This window comes from Felis catus, chromosome A2 (assembly GCF_018350175.1).
Source record: "Felis catus isolate Fca126 chromosome A2, F.catus_Fca126_mat1.0, whole genome shotgun sequence".
Taxonomy (NCBI): Eukaryota; Metazoa; Chordata; class Mammalia; order Carnivora; family Felidae; genus Felis; species Felis catus.
Genome location: NC_058369.1, coordinates 89,335,277 through 89,352,148, shown reverse-complemented (window position 1 = coordinate 89,352,148; position 16,872 = coordinate 89,335,277). Strand labels below are relative to the sequence as shown.

At 34.1% G+C, this 16,872-nt stretch overlaps 1 protein-coding gene across 6 annotated transcripts in view; it reads left to right on the top strand.

Moving 5' to 3' along the window:
- Nucleotides 1–16,872, top strand: part of SEMA3D (semaphorin 3D) — a 199,622-nt gene that overhangs the window by 55,644 nt on the left and 127,106 nt on the right. For all 6 annotated transcript variants that reach the window (XM_019825397.3, XM_011280356.3, XM_019825398.3 and 3 more), the window contains one exon: nucleotides 16,230–16,420. In XM_019825397.3, the coding sequence (XP_019680956.1) occupies nucleotides 16,270–16,420 (151 nt within the window). In that variant the 5' untranslated portion in view covers nucleotides 16,230–16,269. The remainder of the gene's footprint in view (nucleotides 1–16,229; nucleotides 16,421–16,872) is intronic.

The following is a 16,872-nucleotide window of genomic DNA, read 5'->3' as shown; positions in this document are numbered from 1 at the left end:
AGAGGTTTCTATCCCCAAAATTCATTTAGTGTTTAATAGGCCAGAAGAGAAGATATTTTTATTATGTTTTCCCTTTATAATTGATTGATGTCTTATCTCTCTAATAACATTTATGGGGCTTCTACTTTGAGCCTCATCAGGTCCTAGGAGCTGTTTGAGGTAGATTAAAAAATACATACATTTTCTATGTTTAAGCATCTTGCAGCATTTTTGGAGAGATAAGAGGTGTGCACAATTCAAACCATATACAAGATAACTTGCCTGTAAATTAATGTGGTAGAGAAAACTATACCGTAGTGATCCTGATAGGGAGTGAATGTTTTGACCTGGAATTTATCCAGAAATGCTTTTTGGATGAGATTGGATTTGGGAGGGCAGGACATCATGCACAGGAGAAGGAAATGAACATGACTTGGATGGCATGTGTTCGTGGACCATCTTGCCTGGAACAGGGAGTGCACATTGAGGAACAGAGATTTATGTAAAGAAGGAACTGGCATGCCAAACTAGGGAGTTTATATTTTAAATTGGAAATGGCATTTTGAAAGCAAACACTTTAAGAAAACAAATCTGGAAACATCAGGCACTCCCTGGGTTGAAGTCTACAGTCAGAGTCCAGAATACCAATTGTAGTAACTCAGGAATACAGTCGTAGCAACTCAGGCTCCATTAGTGGCCTTAAAAATGGAGTGGAAAAATTAATCCTAGAGATAAGATAACATGTATATGATTAAATGGCATCACTGACGCAGATGACAACGTTGTTTGGTAATTAAAGGACAGATAGATATTTCCTCACCTTTCCCTCTGGGGTGTGTGTGTGTGTGTGTGTGTGTGTGTGTGTGTGTGTGTGTTGTCTATTTGGTAAAGAAAAAAGTTAGAATAGATCTTAAGCAGGCTTTCTGAAATTAAGTTGAAAAATTTAATCCCTTAAAGAAATGCTTAGGTCTATGTATGTGGTCTGCTAACTATTTTTCAAATATTTATATGCACTTTATAAGAACTACATGATATCCATGTTAGGTCAGTGACATGTCAACATAGTAACTTTACATAAGAGAATTATTGAGTGATTGATTAAATTCCTAAAGACAAGATGTGTCGAATGAGATAAAGCCAGGACTTTTGTCGGGTCTTTCGGCCCTTAACTCAGTGCTCTTTTTGCTGTAACATGATTCATCCTTGTTCATGTTCTCTATATCCTTTATAAAATAATAACCAGAGAAGCTGACATATATTTTAAAAGTCAAATTTTAGTAGTTGAAGTTATGTGACAGAAATCTGTAAATAGCAAAATACTGAAAATGTCTTCTCCTCGTTGATTTAAATTTATTTTTAGCAGCATTAAGGCATAGTTTACCTTCTGATGGTAATGACTTTACCCTTTAAATAGTATTTGAATTAAAAGGATATTATAGACCAATTCAAAATGCAATTTCTATAGGCTTAGTCTTAAAATACCATTTATAGATGGTAATAATTTTTCCTGAAGTATATGAATTTACAAATTTGCATTACGTAGGTGATATATATGCTTCTTTTTTTTAATTAATTAATTAATTTATTTTTTTATATGAAATTTATTGACAAATTGGTTTCCATACAACACCCAGTGCTCATCCCAAAAGGTGCCCTCCTCAATACCCATCACCCATCCTCTCCTCCCTCCCACCCCCCATCAACCCTCAGTTTGTTCTCAGTTTTTAACAGTCTCTTATGCTTTGGCTCTCTCCCACTCTAACCTCTTTTTAAATGAATCAAATATAATATTTGAAAAATCAAAGTTGTATGACTACTTAATACTGATGTTTAATAGTCCCTGTCAGCCAACCCTTTCTGAGTGAATAAGTAAAATAGTACACAAGGTAACTTAGAAAAAAGTCTTAATTTTTTTGAAGTAATACAATAGTTTTATTGAAAAGATGTCTGAAAAACTGATTTTTTGAAATGCCAAGTATACGAAGGTATCTTTTCTCTTTGTTTTAGAATCAAGAATTCTTTGCTATTCTTTGACATTCCAAAAGACACATGCATGTGATATTGTAATTGAACTTCACATTCTTTCTTGCCTAAGACAGCAATAATCTTTACCTCTCTCCTTTTTTTTCTAAGTGGTTTGCATATTTTAGCACTTAGACACTTCTCTCCCATCTTCTTTTAATCTGGATGTACATTTAGTTGGAAAAGGTTACGCTGTGAATGTTCTAGGAATGCGGAAATTGTCAAGACAGGATGAATGCTTAATAGATCATTCTTGATATGTGCTTAATTTCTACCTATGTTCAATTTTATGCTTTGTCTTCTGGATAAAGCTTAATAATGGACAGAAAGATAGAAATAAGAAGTATAAAGGTGATAGTAAAGAAAGAATCACATTAAAATATCATTTTCTTGGGGCACTTGGGTGGCTCAGTTTGTTGTGTCCATTTCTTGATTTTGGCTTAGGTTGTGATCTCACGGTTTGTGAGCTCAAGCTCCGCATTGGACTCCACACTCACAGTGCGGAATCTACTTGGAATTCTCTCTTTGCCCCTACCTTGCTTGTGCACTTGCTCACTCTCTCAAAATAAATAAACTTAAAAAAATTTTAAAAGATAAAATATTATTTTCTTATTATAAAAGTTTCTCCACTGAGACCATGGATGGGGGAGGGAGATGAAAGTTAGAATTTTCCAAATGGTTAACAAGCATTTGCTTACTTCCAATTCATAGGTACCAACAGGGTTCATTGACAGACCAGACTCAAGTGAGGGACTGGGACTATCTTAATCTGTCATAAAGAATAATTCTCATGGTTAATATTTACACATAGTGTGTGGATAGAGATTTTAATATATATTATTTCAAATTGAATAACATAACAAGGTGACATCATTTCCTACATTTCAAAGAAAATCTTGACCAGAAAGTGGTAAAACTGGAATTCATACCTAAGCTTACCTGACTCAAAACTTCAAACTCTTCACATTCCATGGCCTTTCTCTGCATAAAAGGGTTTTCTGTAACATTTTCAGGGAAGGTTAGAGAAAAAATGTGATTCTGAAAACTCTCAAAAAAAACATATCCAGAAACCAAGAATCCAATAATGTTTCTGACTCACTCAGTCATTCCTCCTTTTTTTTTTTTTTTTTTTTTTTTTGGATATGAATCTCTGTAGCAGCCATGGGTCATTCTAGTTTAGTCCAAAAGTTCCCATATGATTCTGGGATTCCTGACACTACCCAAGTTCTTTGAGTTTTCATGATATCACACACAGGGATGATATATAGAAATTTTAGCTGCTTATCACCATATGTCTTAGAAGTGGATTGATAAAGGAAAGAGGAGATTGACTGCTTCTTTCAATTGTTTAACAAATATGTACGTATCTCCTACTCTCTGTGAGGCACTGTGCTAGGCTTTGGGGATACAGGGGTGAATGTGATTGATGTCTTTGCCTTCATGTGACTTAGAAAAGTACAAGTGTCCATAGATGGAAATTACACTTGCTCTGGAAGGTACAAATACAAATCTTGTGAGAGATGTAGAGAATGACTTAAATATTGTTTGAAAAGGTTTTTAAACTGTGATTTTACTGTACTATAACATTTCAGTGTTTTGAATACTCTGAAAAAGTGCAGCAGTTATAATTAAGGCTATGTTCTTTCTGTATATAAACTCTTTTGGCTCTTACAATATCCAAATAAGCTTTTAGAGATAACTTTAGATTGGCTTACTGTCAAAACTGTTTGTAAATATTAATCTCACTTCTAAGACTTCCTCTATAGACTTTTTCTGCAAACACATTTGGTAACTCCAACTTGAATGTTCTCAAATAAAAATATTTCTTTTTTACTTTGCTTTATTTTTATTTTCTAACAATTTCCATATCCAATAAAGCAAGTAAGTGTGTTCTTTCAGATAGGATTTTGTTTTGGCAGTGCATATGACCCTACAAATTGGAAGCTTGGGGATCCTGGATGGCCAGGTTGGTTGAGCGTCCGATTTCGGCTCAGGTCATGATCTCGCGGTTTGTGAGTTCGAGCCCCATGTCAAGCTCTGTGCTAACAGCTTGGAGCCTGGAGCTTGCTTCGGATTCTGTGTCTCCCTCTCTCTCTGTCCCTCCCCTGTTCACTCTATGTCTCTCTCTCAAAATAAATAAAGATTACATTTTTTTTTAATTTAAGAAAAAATGGAAGAGCTTTATGCTAACATTTTTTTGAGAGCTAGCTATATGCCTGACAAGGTACTAGTGCTTTTCTTACATTATCTCATTTTATTTTTGCAACAGTCATATTTGACAGGTACTGATAATCCAGTTATATAGATGAGGAAACTGGATTTAGAGAAATTGAGTGAATTCTCTTCGGGCATAAAGATGATAAATAGCAAAGCAGGGATTACAACCTAAACCATTGCACACCAACACCTGATTTCTTTCTCTGTGTCACCTCTGGTATACTCAAGAATTTCCTCTCATTTGCTGTAACACATGATAAAAATAAATGAATTTAATTATTAAGCATTTTGAGAGATTACCTAAAGTGAATTGTGCATTTAAGTATCCACATTACAGTGCTAGTGTCATTTTTTAGTGAAACTTCAGTGGTCATGTAGGTATGACATTCTCTCTAGGAGAGAAATATGTAAAAAATGAAAGTGGAGAAATGTCCATCTACAGCTGTAGGCTTAAACTGAGGAATTTCTTGCTTACCCTAAATGAGTCAGAAAGGTTTGGGATGGCCATTTAAATCAGTTCTTCAGATATAGCTGAGGGTGTAAAGTTGAAATTAAACACGGCTCAGAAACTGGTTTTAAGTTTCTACAATGTTACATGTAAATTAAAAAAAAAAAAAGGACAGAAAAGAGACAGTGGTATTAGTAAACAGGAAACTAGAGGGGATGATGCTGAGGTTGGAAGGGAAAACTGGAGAGCCAAATATATAGAACAGCCTTCAAAAATGTAATTAGGCAAAAAAAAAAAAAAAAAACCCACAAAATATGTTTACACAAGAAAGACCAGAGGGTGTTTAGAAATTTGGGGCCGCCTGATAAAAAAGTTGAAATTTATCAGTCTCAATATGGCAGCTCTCTGTTCATTCTTTTCTCAGACCTACTGCTCATGTGCCGGATAATTGTATGTTACTTTTTAAATACAAATGTGTGTGAGTCCAGGAACTACTGTCTTCTATGTATTAAGAGAATATAGGTAACAAGAGATTAATTTAGCTTTACCCAGGGCTCTTTAACAAAGTTCACACTGTGTTTCTATACTGCATATCTAGTATATCTAACATTGTTTCTGAAGAAATTATAGAGTCATAACCTAAAAATATAATATCTTTGGGACACCTGGGTGATTTAGTCAGTTAAGCATCCCACTCTTGGTTTCGGCTCATATTATGATCTCACAGTTTTGTGAGTTGCAGACCCACATCGGACTCCATGCTGATAGTACGGAGACTGCTTGGGATTCTCTGTCGCCCTCTATGCCCCTTCTGAATTTGCACTGTCTCTGTGTCTAAATAAACAAATAAAAAGTAATTTAAAAAAAAGAAAAAAAGGGTAATATCTTCATATGAAGATACAAAGAAAGTTAAAATTTGTATTAATTATAAAACAATATTAATCATTTTGCAGTAATGGTATTTGGTATTATGTAATACATCATCATTTCTCTTTAGCTTTATTAGTTTCTAATTAACATGAGTTGATATATGCATTTTGAGGACAGTAAAGCTCATGGTATAGAAATATTGAATACTTATACAAATATATATGGGGACAATTATTGAATATGGAAGACTTTTTAATATGTGCTTTTTTTCATGTTTATTTTTAAGAGAGAGGGAGAGAGAGAGAGAGACAGAGAGAGACAGAACACGAGTGAGGTGGGGGTGCTGAGGGAGAGGGAGACACAGAATCCGAAAGCAGGGTCCGGGTTCTGAGGTGTCAGCCCAGAACCTGACATGGGGCTCAAACTCAGTCCGACGCTTAACCAGCTGAGCCACCCAGGTGCCCCAATATGTGCTTTTAATATTCCATCTTAGAGTTAGCAGATATATTAAAATGTTCTAAGAGGTTCAGTAACTCTGAATCTATGGGAGAAACAACTTCAAATCTTTGGTATGCTATAAATACAGCAATTTTGAAAAGTGTTATAAATAATGCTTGGCATGATTACAGATCTGGAATGATTTAAAATGTAACTCAAAGTTTTGTCTTTTTAATTTACCCAGACCTAATTGAATATTAACATAATAACTAATTTTGTTGTGCTTTCAGTTAGGAGATATTGCTTTCCTGTTTTCTGGATTATTGTAAACTAAAAATTACTTTTGAACTCCTGTTACATATCAGACAAAATTTTGCTATGTTATTGTATATAATCATAGAGTGTTAATAATGAAGTTGGATTCAGCATGTTTTATAAGCTGGTATGAATTTCAAAATTCACTTTCTAATAAAGTAACAATTTTAATGTAAGAAAAAAATACTTGTAAAAATATTTGGATAAAATACAGCTGCGTTTAATTGTGGTTTTTTTTTGATGCAGAAAATAATTTAAATTAACTATTTAAAATAATTCTATATGTCAAAGAATGTCATAACTTACCAAGTATAAAGGATCTAAACTTCTTAAGTGGCATCATAATTAGGCAGAATAAATTGCTTAAAGAATATGAAAAACAATTAAGTTCATGAAAGGTCTTTGTAGCCATTTTATTTATTTATTATTATTTATTTTTAATGTTTTATTTATTTTTGAGAGAGAGACAGAGACAGAGCACCATAATGGACAACAAGATACAGAGCATTGCCTTCATCAGAAATATTCTATTAGATATTGCCAAACAGAGCCTGGGGTACATGCCAACAAGAATGGCCACTAGGTTAAGGGCACTTCTCCATCTCCAGATACGTATTGCCTAGACAATGTGGACCCCAGGGCAGGCTCTCCTTCCCACGCCCCACCCACCTTGCTGGCATTGTTGAAGGAGCTCTATGTGTATAGTAACTTGACCCTGCATCTGATCTTTGCTGAAGGGCCTTGGCCAGTGATGTACTGTCTTTTTGCCTCAGTTTCCTCATCTGCCAAGAGTGAAACTGTTGAGCGAAAGTATGTATATCATCTATATCTATATCTATATCTATATCTATATCTATATCTATATCTATATGGATCAGAACAATCGCATATGAAGCATTTTAAAGCAAGATGAAATCCATGAACATATCATCATTAAACAATATAAACAATAATCATTAAAGAACTATTACCAAAAGTGCTTGACAGTTGTTTTTTTTTCATTTGTTGAAAAGACTGCCTCATTGTTTGCATGGTCATCAGTGGTGCTGAATTCAATATGCAAAAAATAAGTAAAATAACATTAATTATATTAAAATTGTAATTTATTTTTTGTTTCAAGTTTTTATTTAAATTCTAATTAGTTAATATATAATATAATATTGGTTTCAAGAATAGAATTCAGTGATTCATTACTTGTAACACCAAGAGCTCATCACAAGTGCCCTCCTTAGTTCCCATCACCCACTTAGCCCAGTTGCCTCATGAAATTTCAAATATGATGAAATGTAAATCTAATATGAAGCTGGGTTACTAAATTCTGCATATGACACCAAGTTTCCTTTCACACACTGCCTATTTTTATTCTTAGGTAGTGCTGTTTATGAAGTGAATTATTTAAACTCTCCTTATGCAGATGGAATGAATGCCTCATGGTGCTAGAAATGTTTATTTCCCTAAGGTGTTTCATTAAATAGTGATGAAACAAATAGTGTTAATGTATTTAGTACATCTTTTTCCTTAAAAAAAGGCTATAAAGGAGTCATTTAACTTATTTTACATGTCTTGATCTTAAAAGCACATGCATTCCTGGAGAATTAATGTGAATATGAAGTTCAAGGTCACATTTTTCCTGGTATATGCTTTTTTTTTCCTACTTAAAAAGTTTGCTGTTAAATATTGGAATTAATGGTAGATTTGATTGGATTTCTTGGTCTGTTTATTTAAGTGTTAGGAGTTTTACAGAGAATCCTTATATTTATTCAATATGATATGTCTTTAAACATTATTTAATTCATTTGGAAATATTTACTAGTTTCCAGTAGTTACATCCTTGAGATTCTAATTAACTGTCGTGTGAATCCATGTTTTAACTTAAACTTACTGCAGGAAATCACTTAAATACTATTTGTTGTACATAAATGGTTTTGTATAAGGTTGATATAAATTTTATCAGTCGGCAACTAATAACCTCTATGTATTGTTTTTAAGGATATGGTGAATTTCCTGTTTCATAGTCTTGGAAAGTATGCATTGAATAATAAAAAAATCTCTTTACGTTTTCTTCCTTTAACATAAGTAATTATTTCAATAAATATTTTTTTATCAGAACTTATGCATACGGAAATTGTAAAGAACAGGAGCACCGTACAGGTCAGGAAATAAAAAATTCTTAACTGCGCATTTGTCCATCATTCTTATGCTGGTACCACGCTCTTCTCTTTATTCCTCTTTGCAGTGCTTCAGCCTTAGTATAAGTGCGGCTGAAGCAAGCACCGTAATAGTTTTTAATACAATAAAATACATAACGTTGCTTTGAAAGACAAGTTTCTTAGTGCGAGGTTATTTAGAGAGATCGGGACACTAAATTAGTTTGTATACAGAATGTTTTGTACATTTTATCATTAAAGAGTCAGTTTAAGACCCCAATCCATTTGCTGCCCACATTAGCATAAATATTAGGTAAACATTATACAGTTTGGGAACAATCTTTATTGGGTGTATAGCTCAATGTCCACATTAATACCTAGATGTATATTTCAAGAAAGGAAGTTAAAATTTTTAGATGTTTACCAAAGTAGCACTCAGTTTTGATCATAATGATATTCCTTAAAAGTAAAAGCAATAAAAGAAATTAGAATAACCTCTCAATAATAAACACATGGCTAATTCTTATTTTATTGTTTCAAGAGAATACAATTGTTTTGCCATCTCAATTTCAGTAATTCCTACTCTTCTTTATTTAACAGTCTATTTATAAAAAAAGCAACTTTTTTTAAAACATGGGAGGCACATATCAGAATATTTGAGGTGGGGGTTATTAAAAAACAATCAGCTTAATTATACATTTTTATTTTGAGTACAAATGACAGGCATTGAAATTTGCCAAGTAATCTGTAATTTCTATAAATATTTCTGTAGAATATATATAAATATTTTATAATCCTCAAAATGCATATCAGAATTCAAAAAGGTGAGAAATAAGATGATCTTGGTCACGAGAAGGTGCATCGATTAAAATACTCTCCAGATTGTAAGAGTTGGAAAGTGAAAATCGTAAGTCTTTGAATTGCGGGTTAATCAAATTTAAGATTATGCTGCTGGTGCTTTCTCTGACCCTGTGAAATGATAACTAACAGTGTGCTGCTTTGAGTAGCAAAATGGTGTAAGATTTAGGATAATGAAAATGATTAGCATAAAGTCATGTTACAGTAGTGTTTCATTATTATTAATTTTTTTTTTGCAAATGTGTTAATTATTTGAGCAGTTTGTACCTTGGGAACACTTGATTTCTTTAGGACCTCTTAAGAGCATTGTTTTGTTGTTTCTGTTGTGTTCAGGAAAAAGTGCAACCCACTATATTCTAACAGGTTACACGTGTGCCTTCTGAAGTCTTACTATTATTTTCTATTGAACTGCATTCATTAGGGGTGATATCCTGAATAATTTGACCTGGCCACACATACAAGGCTATAAGGCACGGAAACCCAAGTAACGTTTAACAATGGTGCTTTGTTGAGCAGGTTTTTATACAGTATATTTTCAGTGTATTTTAGCAATGTAAACATTGTGGTTAAACCACTGCAAAATAAAAGTCACTGATGTAATGTATCTTTACTGGCAAAGAATTCAGCTGAACTTCATGGCTGATTACTGATGATATTCATACTTAGGCATATAGTGAAATATCACTGGCTATTATCATAAGGATGTTAGGAAGTAAATTAACATTTAACTAAATGTTCAATCTGCTCTTCATGATCTCTGAAAAATCAAATGATCTTTCAGACTCCATGGGATTATATTAATTGTTGAGGAATTCATGACATCTTAAAACAATGAAGTCCATTAGTGGAGAGTTAAAATTTTTCAACCAAAAACTGTTGCCCTATAAATTCTCCTCACTGGAGATAGTTCTGTACACTTGAGAAGTGACTGCATACCCCTGCCTGCGCTGAGCAGCAGGATATTAGATATATTAGAAAATACAAAGAAAAATGTAGAAAGGATGACATAAAATACATGTACATGAACGCATTCCAATCTCCATTCTGGTAGATCTTCCTACATCCTGTTGCATTCTGCCTTGTTATCACCATCTGCTTTGTTCCACTTGATCCACGGAACATAAGATAGCCCTCTGCAAACAGAATTCTTCTCTTTGCTTGCCTGTGTTGTTTCTTTGATTCTCAAGTTTCTTGTCCATATATGTATCATGAAGTTATGTTACTAATAATTTATCAGTTTTGTGTACCCTACAGAAAATCCATCTAATCAGACAATAAGTCAAAAATATGAGCTAAAACTAAGCCAGAGTGAGTTTATACAGATAATACTATTAATTTGGGTGTAGTCATAATTCCTAGTGTCTCCTGAATGAGTAAAAATATTCCCAAGCGACCTTACGTGTACCACAAAGGTATGAGCAACAAACAGCTCTTTATAAATTCAGCATCAAAGATTCTTTTCCTCCTTTCCCCAACGTGTGCGCGTGAGCACGTGCGCGTGCGCACGCGCACACACACACACACACACACACACACACACACACACCCCTGAGGAAAAAATCCTAAATGTAAGTGTTCAAGGTTTTTATGTGTTAAGACTTGTGTATTTTAATTCTTGTCCTATGCATAGGATATATTTTTTCACCATAATTACATTATCTTAATGATATTTGGAACAAATAAGTATAGATAAATAAGTCAAATCAATGAAGTTCACATATAAAATTGCATATCCTTTGCTTCCCAAATAATATTTTGATGAGTTACTACCCATCCAGTAAGTCCTGGACTCTGTATTCCTTTGGGAAATGGCACAAGGCCTTCCTGACTGTTAGATTATGCATTTGGATCTCTGATTTAGCGGAACAGTGTGTAAAACTCTTTCATAATCAGAACACTCTCTATTGGCTCCACATCTGAAGATCCCCAAGAGTGCTGTTTGTTCCAGTGAACATCTGGAATAGATTACATGCAGTTAATTGGCTCCAGGTCGAGCTTGTTACAGACAGTAGCATGCAGTATAACCTATGCAATTCACTAAATCCACCCACTTTAGGTTAAATCACACCTACTTCTCTCTATAATTCCTCCCAGATGCAGGACACACACACGTGTCGTACATAACACACACACACACACACACACACACACACACATCCACATCCATTGGAAGGAAGATGGCAAAATATCATATTAGTGGAGAGGTTTTGGCTATATATTTAACCCATAAATTACCTCAATTAAAAGATTAACTATTGAATTCAGAGGATTGTTGGGAAGGAAAACAGTGAATCAGGAACAGCAGATTATAGAGAGTGACTGTTTTATAGTAGGAAAATATTTAAAGTCAAGAAGTTCCAGCAGTTTCAGGATTTTTGTTTTATTTTGTCCCTCACCCTTAGCATATGTTTCAGCACGTGTGTGCACTTATCAGACTGTCATAGTAGCAAGGAAAACAGAACTTTGATTTTTAACTTATTTAACAGTATTAATGAGTTGGGTTACAAGGAACAGTATGACTACTGTTCATTGAAAGCCAAAACATCAATCTTCTTAACTTATAGTGGTAGAGGCACAGGGCATGTCTTAGCGATTAATGATCAGTTGGAGGAGGAGATATCTCAATACATACCCAAGGGCCATTAACCCCAACTGGTCGTTAATTCCCAAGAAAGGTCCTGTACTGAGGTCATTATTGCTAATAAAATGCACACATGGAAAGTTCCCTCTCTTTTGCCTGTGTACATAAACATACGTTCACATTACATGCATTGTTGCATGTCGTGAAAAAAAAAAGTAGTATTTTACATGTCCAGAAGTTCAGAAAAACTAAGCCTAATGAAAAATTTAATGTACTTAAACTCTGCATTCAATTTGCCTTTCATTTTGGTGAGGGGCAAGGGTAGGTGGAATAATACGTGTTTGTAGATCAAGGCTGTGGATCTTCTTCGATCAGAGACCCATATTTTGCTGACATGTAGATCTAGGGAAAAATGAAAGCAACAGGTAAATGGGATTAGAGTTGCTGATGAGTATGGATGGAATCAGCACATAAGATCTAACCTCAAAAGCAGTGTGGAGTAATGGCACTGTTTGAGTCATAATATATTAGGTACCAGAACAGGCATGAGGCACATTTCGCAGTTAGGTCAAGTTCATATTTGGTGTCCTTTGTCTTCCACCTCTCCGGATTATGCTCCTCTGTCCCTCCTTTCTCCTCATAGCAATCTAATCAAGACTATAATGCTTCGGGTTTTTCAAGAGCCCTGAAGGAAATATCACTGTCTTCTGAAACTAGCTCCTTTTGCTTTCAATTCTCCTTTCACTGTCTGCCATGAAACTATCCTTGTCTTGCTTAAATCTGCATGATACACCTTTGAGCTATCTCCCATAGCATCCCATAACTATCTTAATTTTAGAAATTATTTCATGGTGCTTTAATTATTTGTATATAATCAATCACTCCTTTCAGAAAATAATCTTATTTTTTTTCCTCATCTATAAATGGTTAACAAATGGTTGGGGACCAGCTATGATGTTAATGACTGTTACGTGTATATTCTTGTACATATGTTCTTATTTGCAAAAACGCAGTAAGTTTTTAAGGAGATCCTGTAAGTCAGTGGGTGTATCTGTTTTTTACTGGGATAAGTGACAAATTGAAAGGTTGCAAGATTCATTTCTTAAGAGACTGAGTAACTTAAAACTCACATGATTTAAAACTAATTGTGATAAACTTTTCTGTAGACCAGCTAAAGTGACTGTTTTGTGGCAGTAATTTCTATATTCTTGAAGAATTTACTTTAAATAATAATACAGTTCTTTATTTTTGAAGAATTTATTTTAAATACATTATTTTGGGGCACCTGGGTAGCTCAGTCGGTTGGGTGTCCAACTTCGGCTCAGGTCATGATCTCATGGTTTGTGGGTTCGAGCCCCGCGTCAGGCTTTGTGCAGACAGCTCAGAGCCTGGAGCCTGCTTCGGATTCTGTGTCTCCCTCTCTCTCTCTCTCTCTCTACCCTACTCAACTCACACTCTGTCTCTGTCTATCTCTCAAAAATAAATAAACATTAAAAAATTTAAATACATTATGTAAAGAAGGACTTTACTGCATTAATATGCAGTAATAAATTAATTGTGCATCAATTTATTATTAAAATTATTAAATTTTTATTTAAATTAAATTATTTTATTTTAATTTATTTTAATTAATTAAATTAATTAAATTAAATTAATTTATTTATTTATTTTATTTAATTAATTTAAATTAAATTAAAATATTAAAATAAATTAATATGCATTAATAAAGTTTTAAAAACTAAAGTTTTCATGAAGGGCTACTGTTGGCATAGATCTTTTTGGTCAGAAGGACATTCCTGTTTTCTCTCAAATTAAGTGAAACCATCAAGAAATGCCAAGTAACTGTGAATAAAATATGTAATATGTGGCATGTTTAGTACAATATTCTTTTTCTTTAATTTTTTAATCTTTATTTTTGAGAGAGAGAGGGAGACAGAGTGTGAGCAGGGGAGATGCAGAGAGGGGAAGACACAGAATCTAAAGCAGGCTCTAGGCACTGGGCTGTCACACAGAGCCTGATGTGGGGCTTGAACTCAACGGGCAGTGAGATCCTGACCTGATCTGAAGTCAGACGCTCAATGACTGAGCCACCCAGGAGCCCCTTAGTACAATATTCTTAAATGAGTGTCTAAATTACCTTGGTTATTCACATATGTGGTAATCTTCTAAATAAAAGAATTAAATATGTGCAGATTACACATAAGACAGAATGGTTAGGTATTTCTTATAGGTATCTTTGAAAGTAATTAAAATACTTTAAAAAGTATAATGTATCAAGCATTTATGTTCAACATTTCATGAAGAAACAACATAAAACTTGTAGTCTATTTCCTTAAAATATTTGTCATGTGTAACAAGGAATCAATACATCCCTAAATTTTATTTTACTTCACTTTCCCAGATTGATCTTAACTTGTGAGATTCAAGGTAACTAGATCCTTGATATTCAGAGGCATTTACTTAAGAGTTGTTCTTTCACAAGAAAGTTCACTCATATTAGACCTTGTCTTAAAACTAAAGCATATACATAGAATATTTTGATATTCAATAATTAGAAAACTACTTAAAGTATACTTTTTTTTTATAAAGGATACTCTGTACTACAGCAATTACTAATGAAGTATAGAAATTTTTTAGACAAAAGGTAAAGCAGGTACCACATCTGGAATCTTCCCTGGAAGTAGACATAGCAAGATTCTCTCTGTGGGCTGTTTCTCAGAAAGACAGCAGTAACTTTGTGGAGAAAGAAGAGAAGTTGAAGACTGCAAGAGTTGATCCCTTGATTCCACCACTTTGCAAAACACCCAAAGACTTAGGGGTTAAGAGTCCAACTCTAGCCAAGGTCCTGGCCAAATATTTTAATTCACTTCTTATGTGACCATGTGATCTTGGGAGACCCATTTAACTGTATACCTCAGTTTCCTCATCTGTGAAATGAGGTAAATAACTATGTATCCTTTAAGGCTGTCAGTGGCATTAGTAAAAGGTAGACTGAGACATACTAAAATTTTAAGTTCATTTGAGCAAAAATTGATTCCAGCCCTGTAGTGCCCAACCGGAAGAGGTTAGGAGCGCTTTGCCTCTGGCAGCCAGAGTAAAGACTTGGGCAGAGAAAGTGCCAAAGCAGAGAAAAAATTGGCTACAGCCTGCAGCCTCGTTGGTTCTTTGTGATTGGTTGTCCCTCGTGTTTTGATTTTGTAACTTTGATTTTGTAACTTTCGATTTTGTAACTTTGATTTTGTAGACTTACATCTCAGCTTGCTTAGGAGGCCGCCACTGCATTAGAGTCACCCCAGTCTCATGGCCTCCTTGTTTAGTTCATTTAACAGGATTAAGTTATTTCAGTTATGGAAAGCACTTTAAAGGAAGTATCTGGTACCTATAAATAGTCAATCAATATTATTTGTCATTATTATTATCAGGCTTAGTTTGAAATGTGTGTTTTAATTTATTTCAGGTCTTAAGAAAGACAAGCAAGGCAGCTTATTTATGGCAAACTAGTTGATCACAACTTCCTCTCTTTTATAAAGCCTTTTATATTACAGTTTGTTTTTCTTTTCATTACTGCCGTGTGTGGAATAGTATATAGAGTGCAGGTTAAATCACATTATCCCAGGCCTAAAATTGGTGGCGGTGGCTCTGACCTAATCATTGCCAATTTTTCCAATTTTAGGCAGACTTTTAAACTATCTTTATGTCACAGGGCACCTAATTGACTCAGTCAGTTAAACCTCCAACTCTTGATTTTGGCCCAGGTCACGATATCATGGTTCCCGAGATGGAGCCCCAGGTCTGCACTGTTAGCACAGGGCCTGCTTGAGATTCTCTTTCTCTCTCTCTGTCTTCCCTTCTATCCCTCCTCATGGTCTCTCTCTTTCAAAATAAATAAATAAACTTAAAAAAAATCTTTATGTCAGAAACAAGAGAAGAACTCCCTGAACATGACAGCTTTTATTTGTTTTTGCTTGGGGATCTTTCTCCTTGGGGATGATATAGGGAAAGAATAGGCTTCTACCAGTATTCTTATTTGAGTAAAGAATTCATGAAGTTAGAAAGAGTTGGTTCCTCCTGCATTTGTGTTAAAAACAAAACAAAGCTTTGTTACAGAAGGGAGGCTAATTATCACAAATAGTTGAAATTTTAGTATGCATTCTCCTCTGCATCTGAGTAAAGGCAGACCTGAATTTTATCAATCAGTTCTGATTCATTTCCCTTGTAACAATTTGCAAAATCAAAACAGGGGAGAAGGTGCCATTATTATTTTAAAATCTATACACATTCAGAAAATTATAATTTAGTAAGTCTAGGAAAATCAGCAAACTGCTCTATTAATGATTATTTTCTTATTTTTTAGATTGAATTTTCACTGTTTGAAAGAGGACATTGTTTTCATCATGAATGCTACTAAAAATGAGAGACCAAAGTCCAGAAGCCACAATTTTCACCTTTTTCATGCCTTGATGATGCTAAGCATGACCATGCTGTTTCTTCCTGTCATTGGAACTGCTAAGCAAAATATTCCACGACTCAAGCTGACTTACAAAGGTAAGTCTGTAAATGTTTTTCAGATTGTCTTTTCGATGACTGTATTTCTTTTCTTTAGAAATGCGTACTGACTTCAGTGAAATGTTTATAGTGTTGGCATCAGTTAATAAAAATATTATAGAATACAAGGCCCAATTATCATTTTTGTGAGGGAAATGGTGCCTGGGTTATTTGTGTACCCTTTTCAGCTCATTATTTACAATGATCAGCTACTGATTAACATGATTTGGTGATTTGGTTTATAGGTTATAATCAGATTTGTATTAAAACAAATCAGTCCCTAAAAATAGAAAAACATAATTTCATATAGCTCATATGGATTAGTTCGTCCCTAGTTAGAGGGGATTTATTTTTAAACACAGTAAGATATCTTCAAAAAATTAATACACTAACCTACCGTTAAGATCTCAAACATATACATGTTTATTCTTTTATTTTTTTTATTTTTTTTC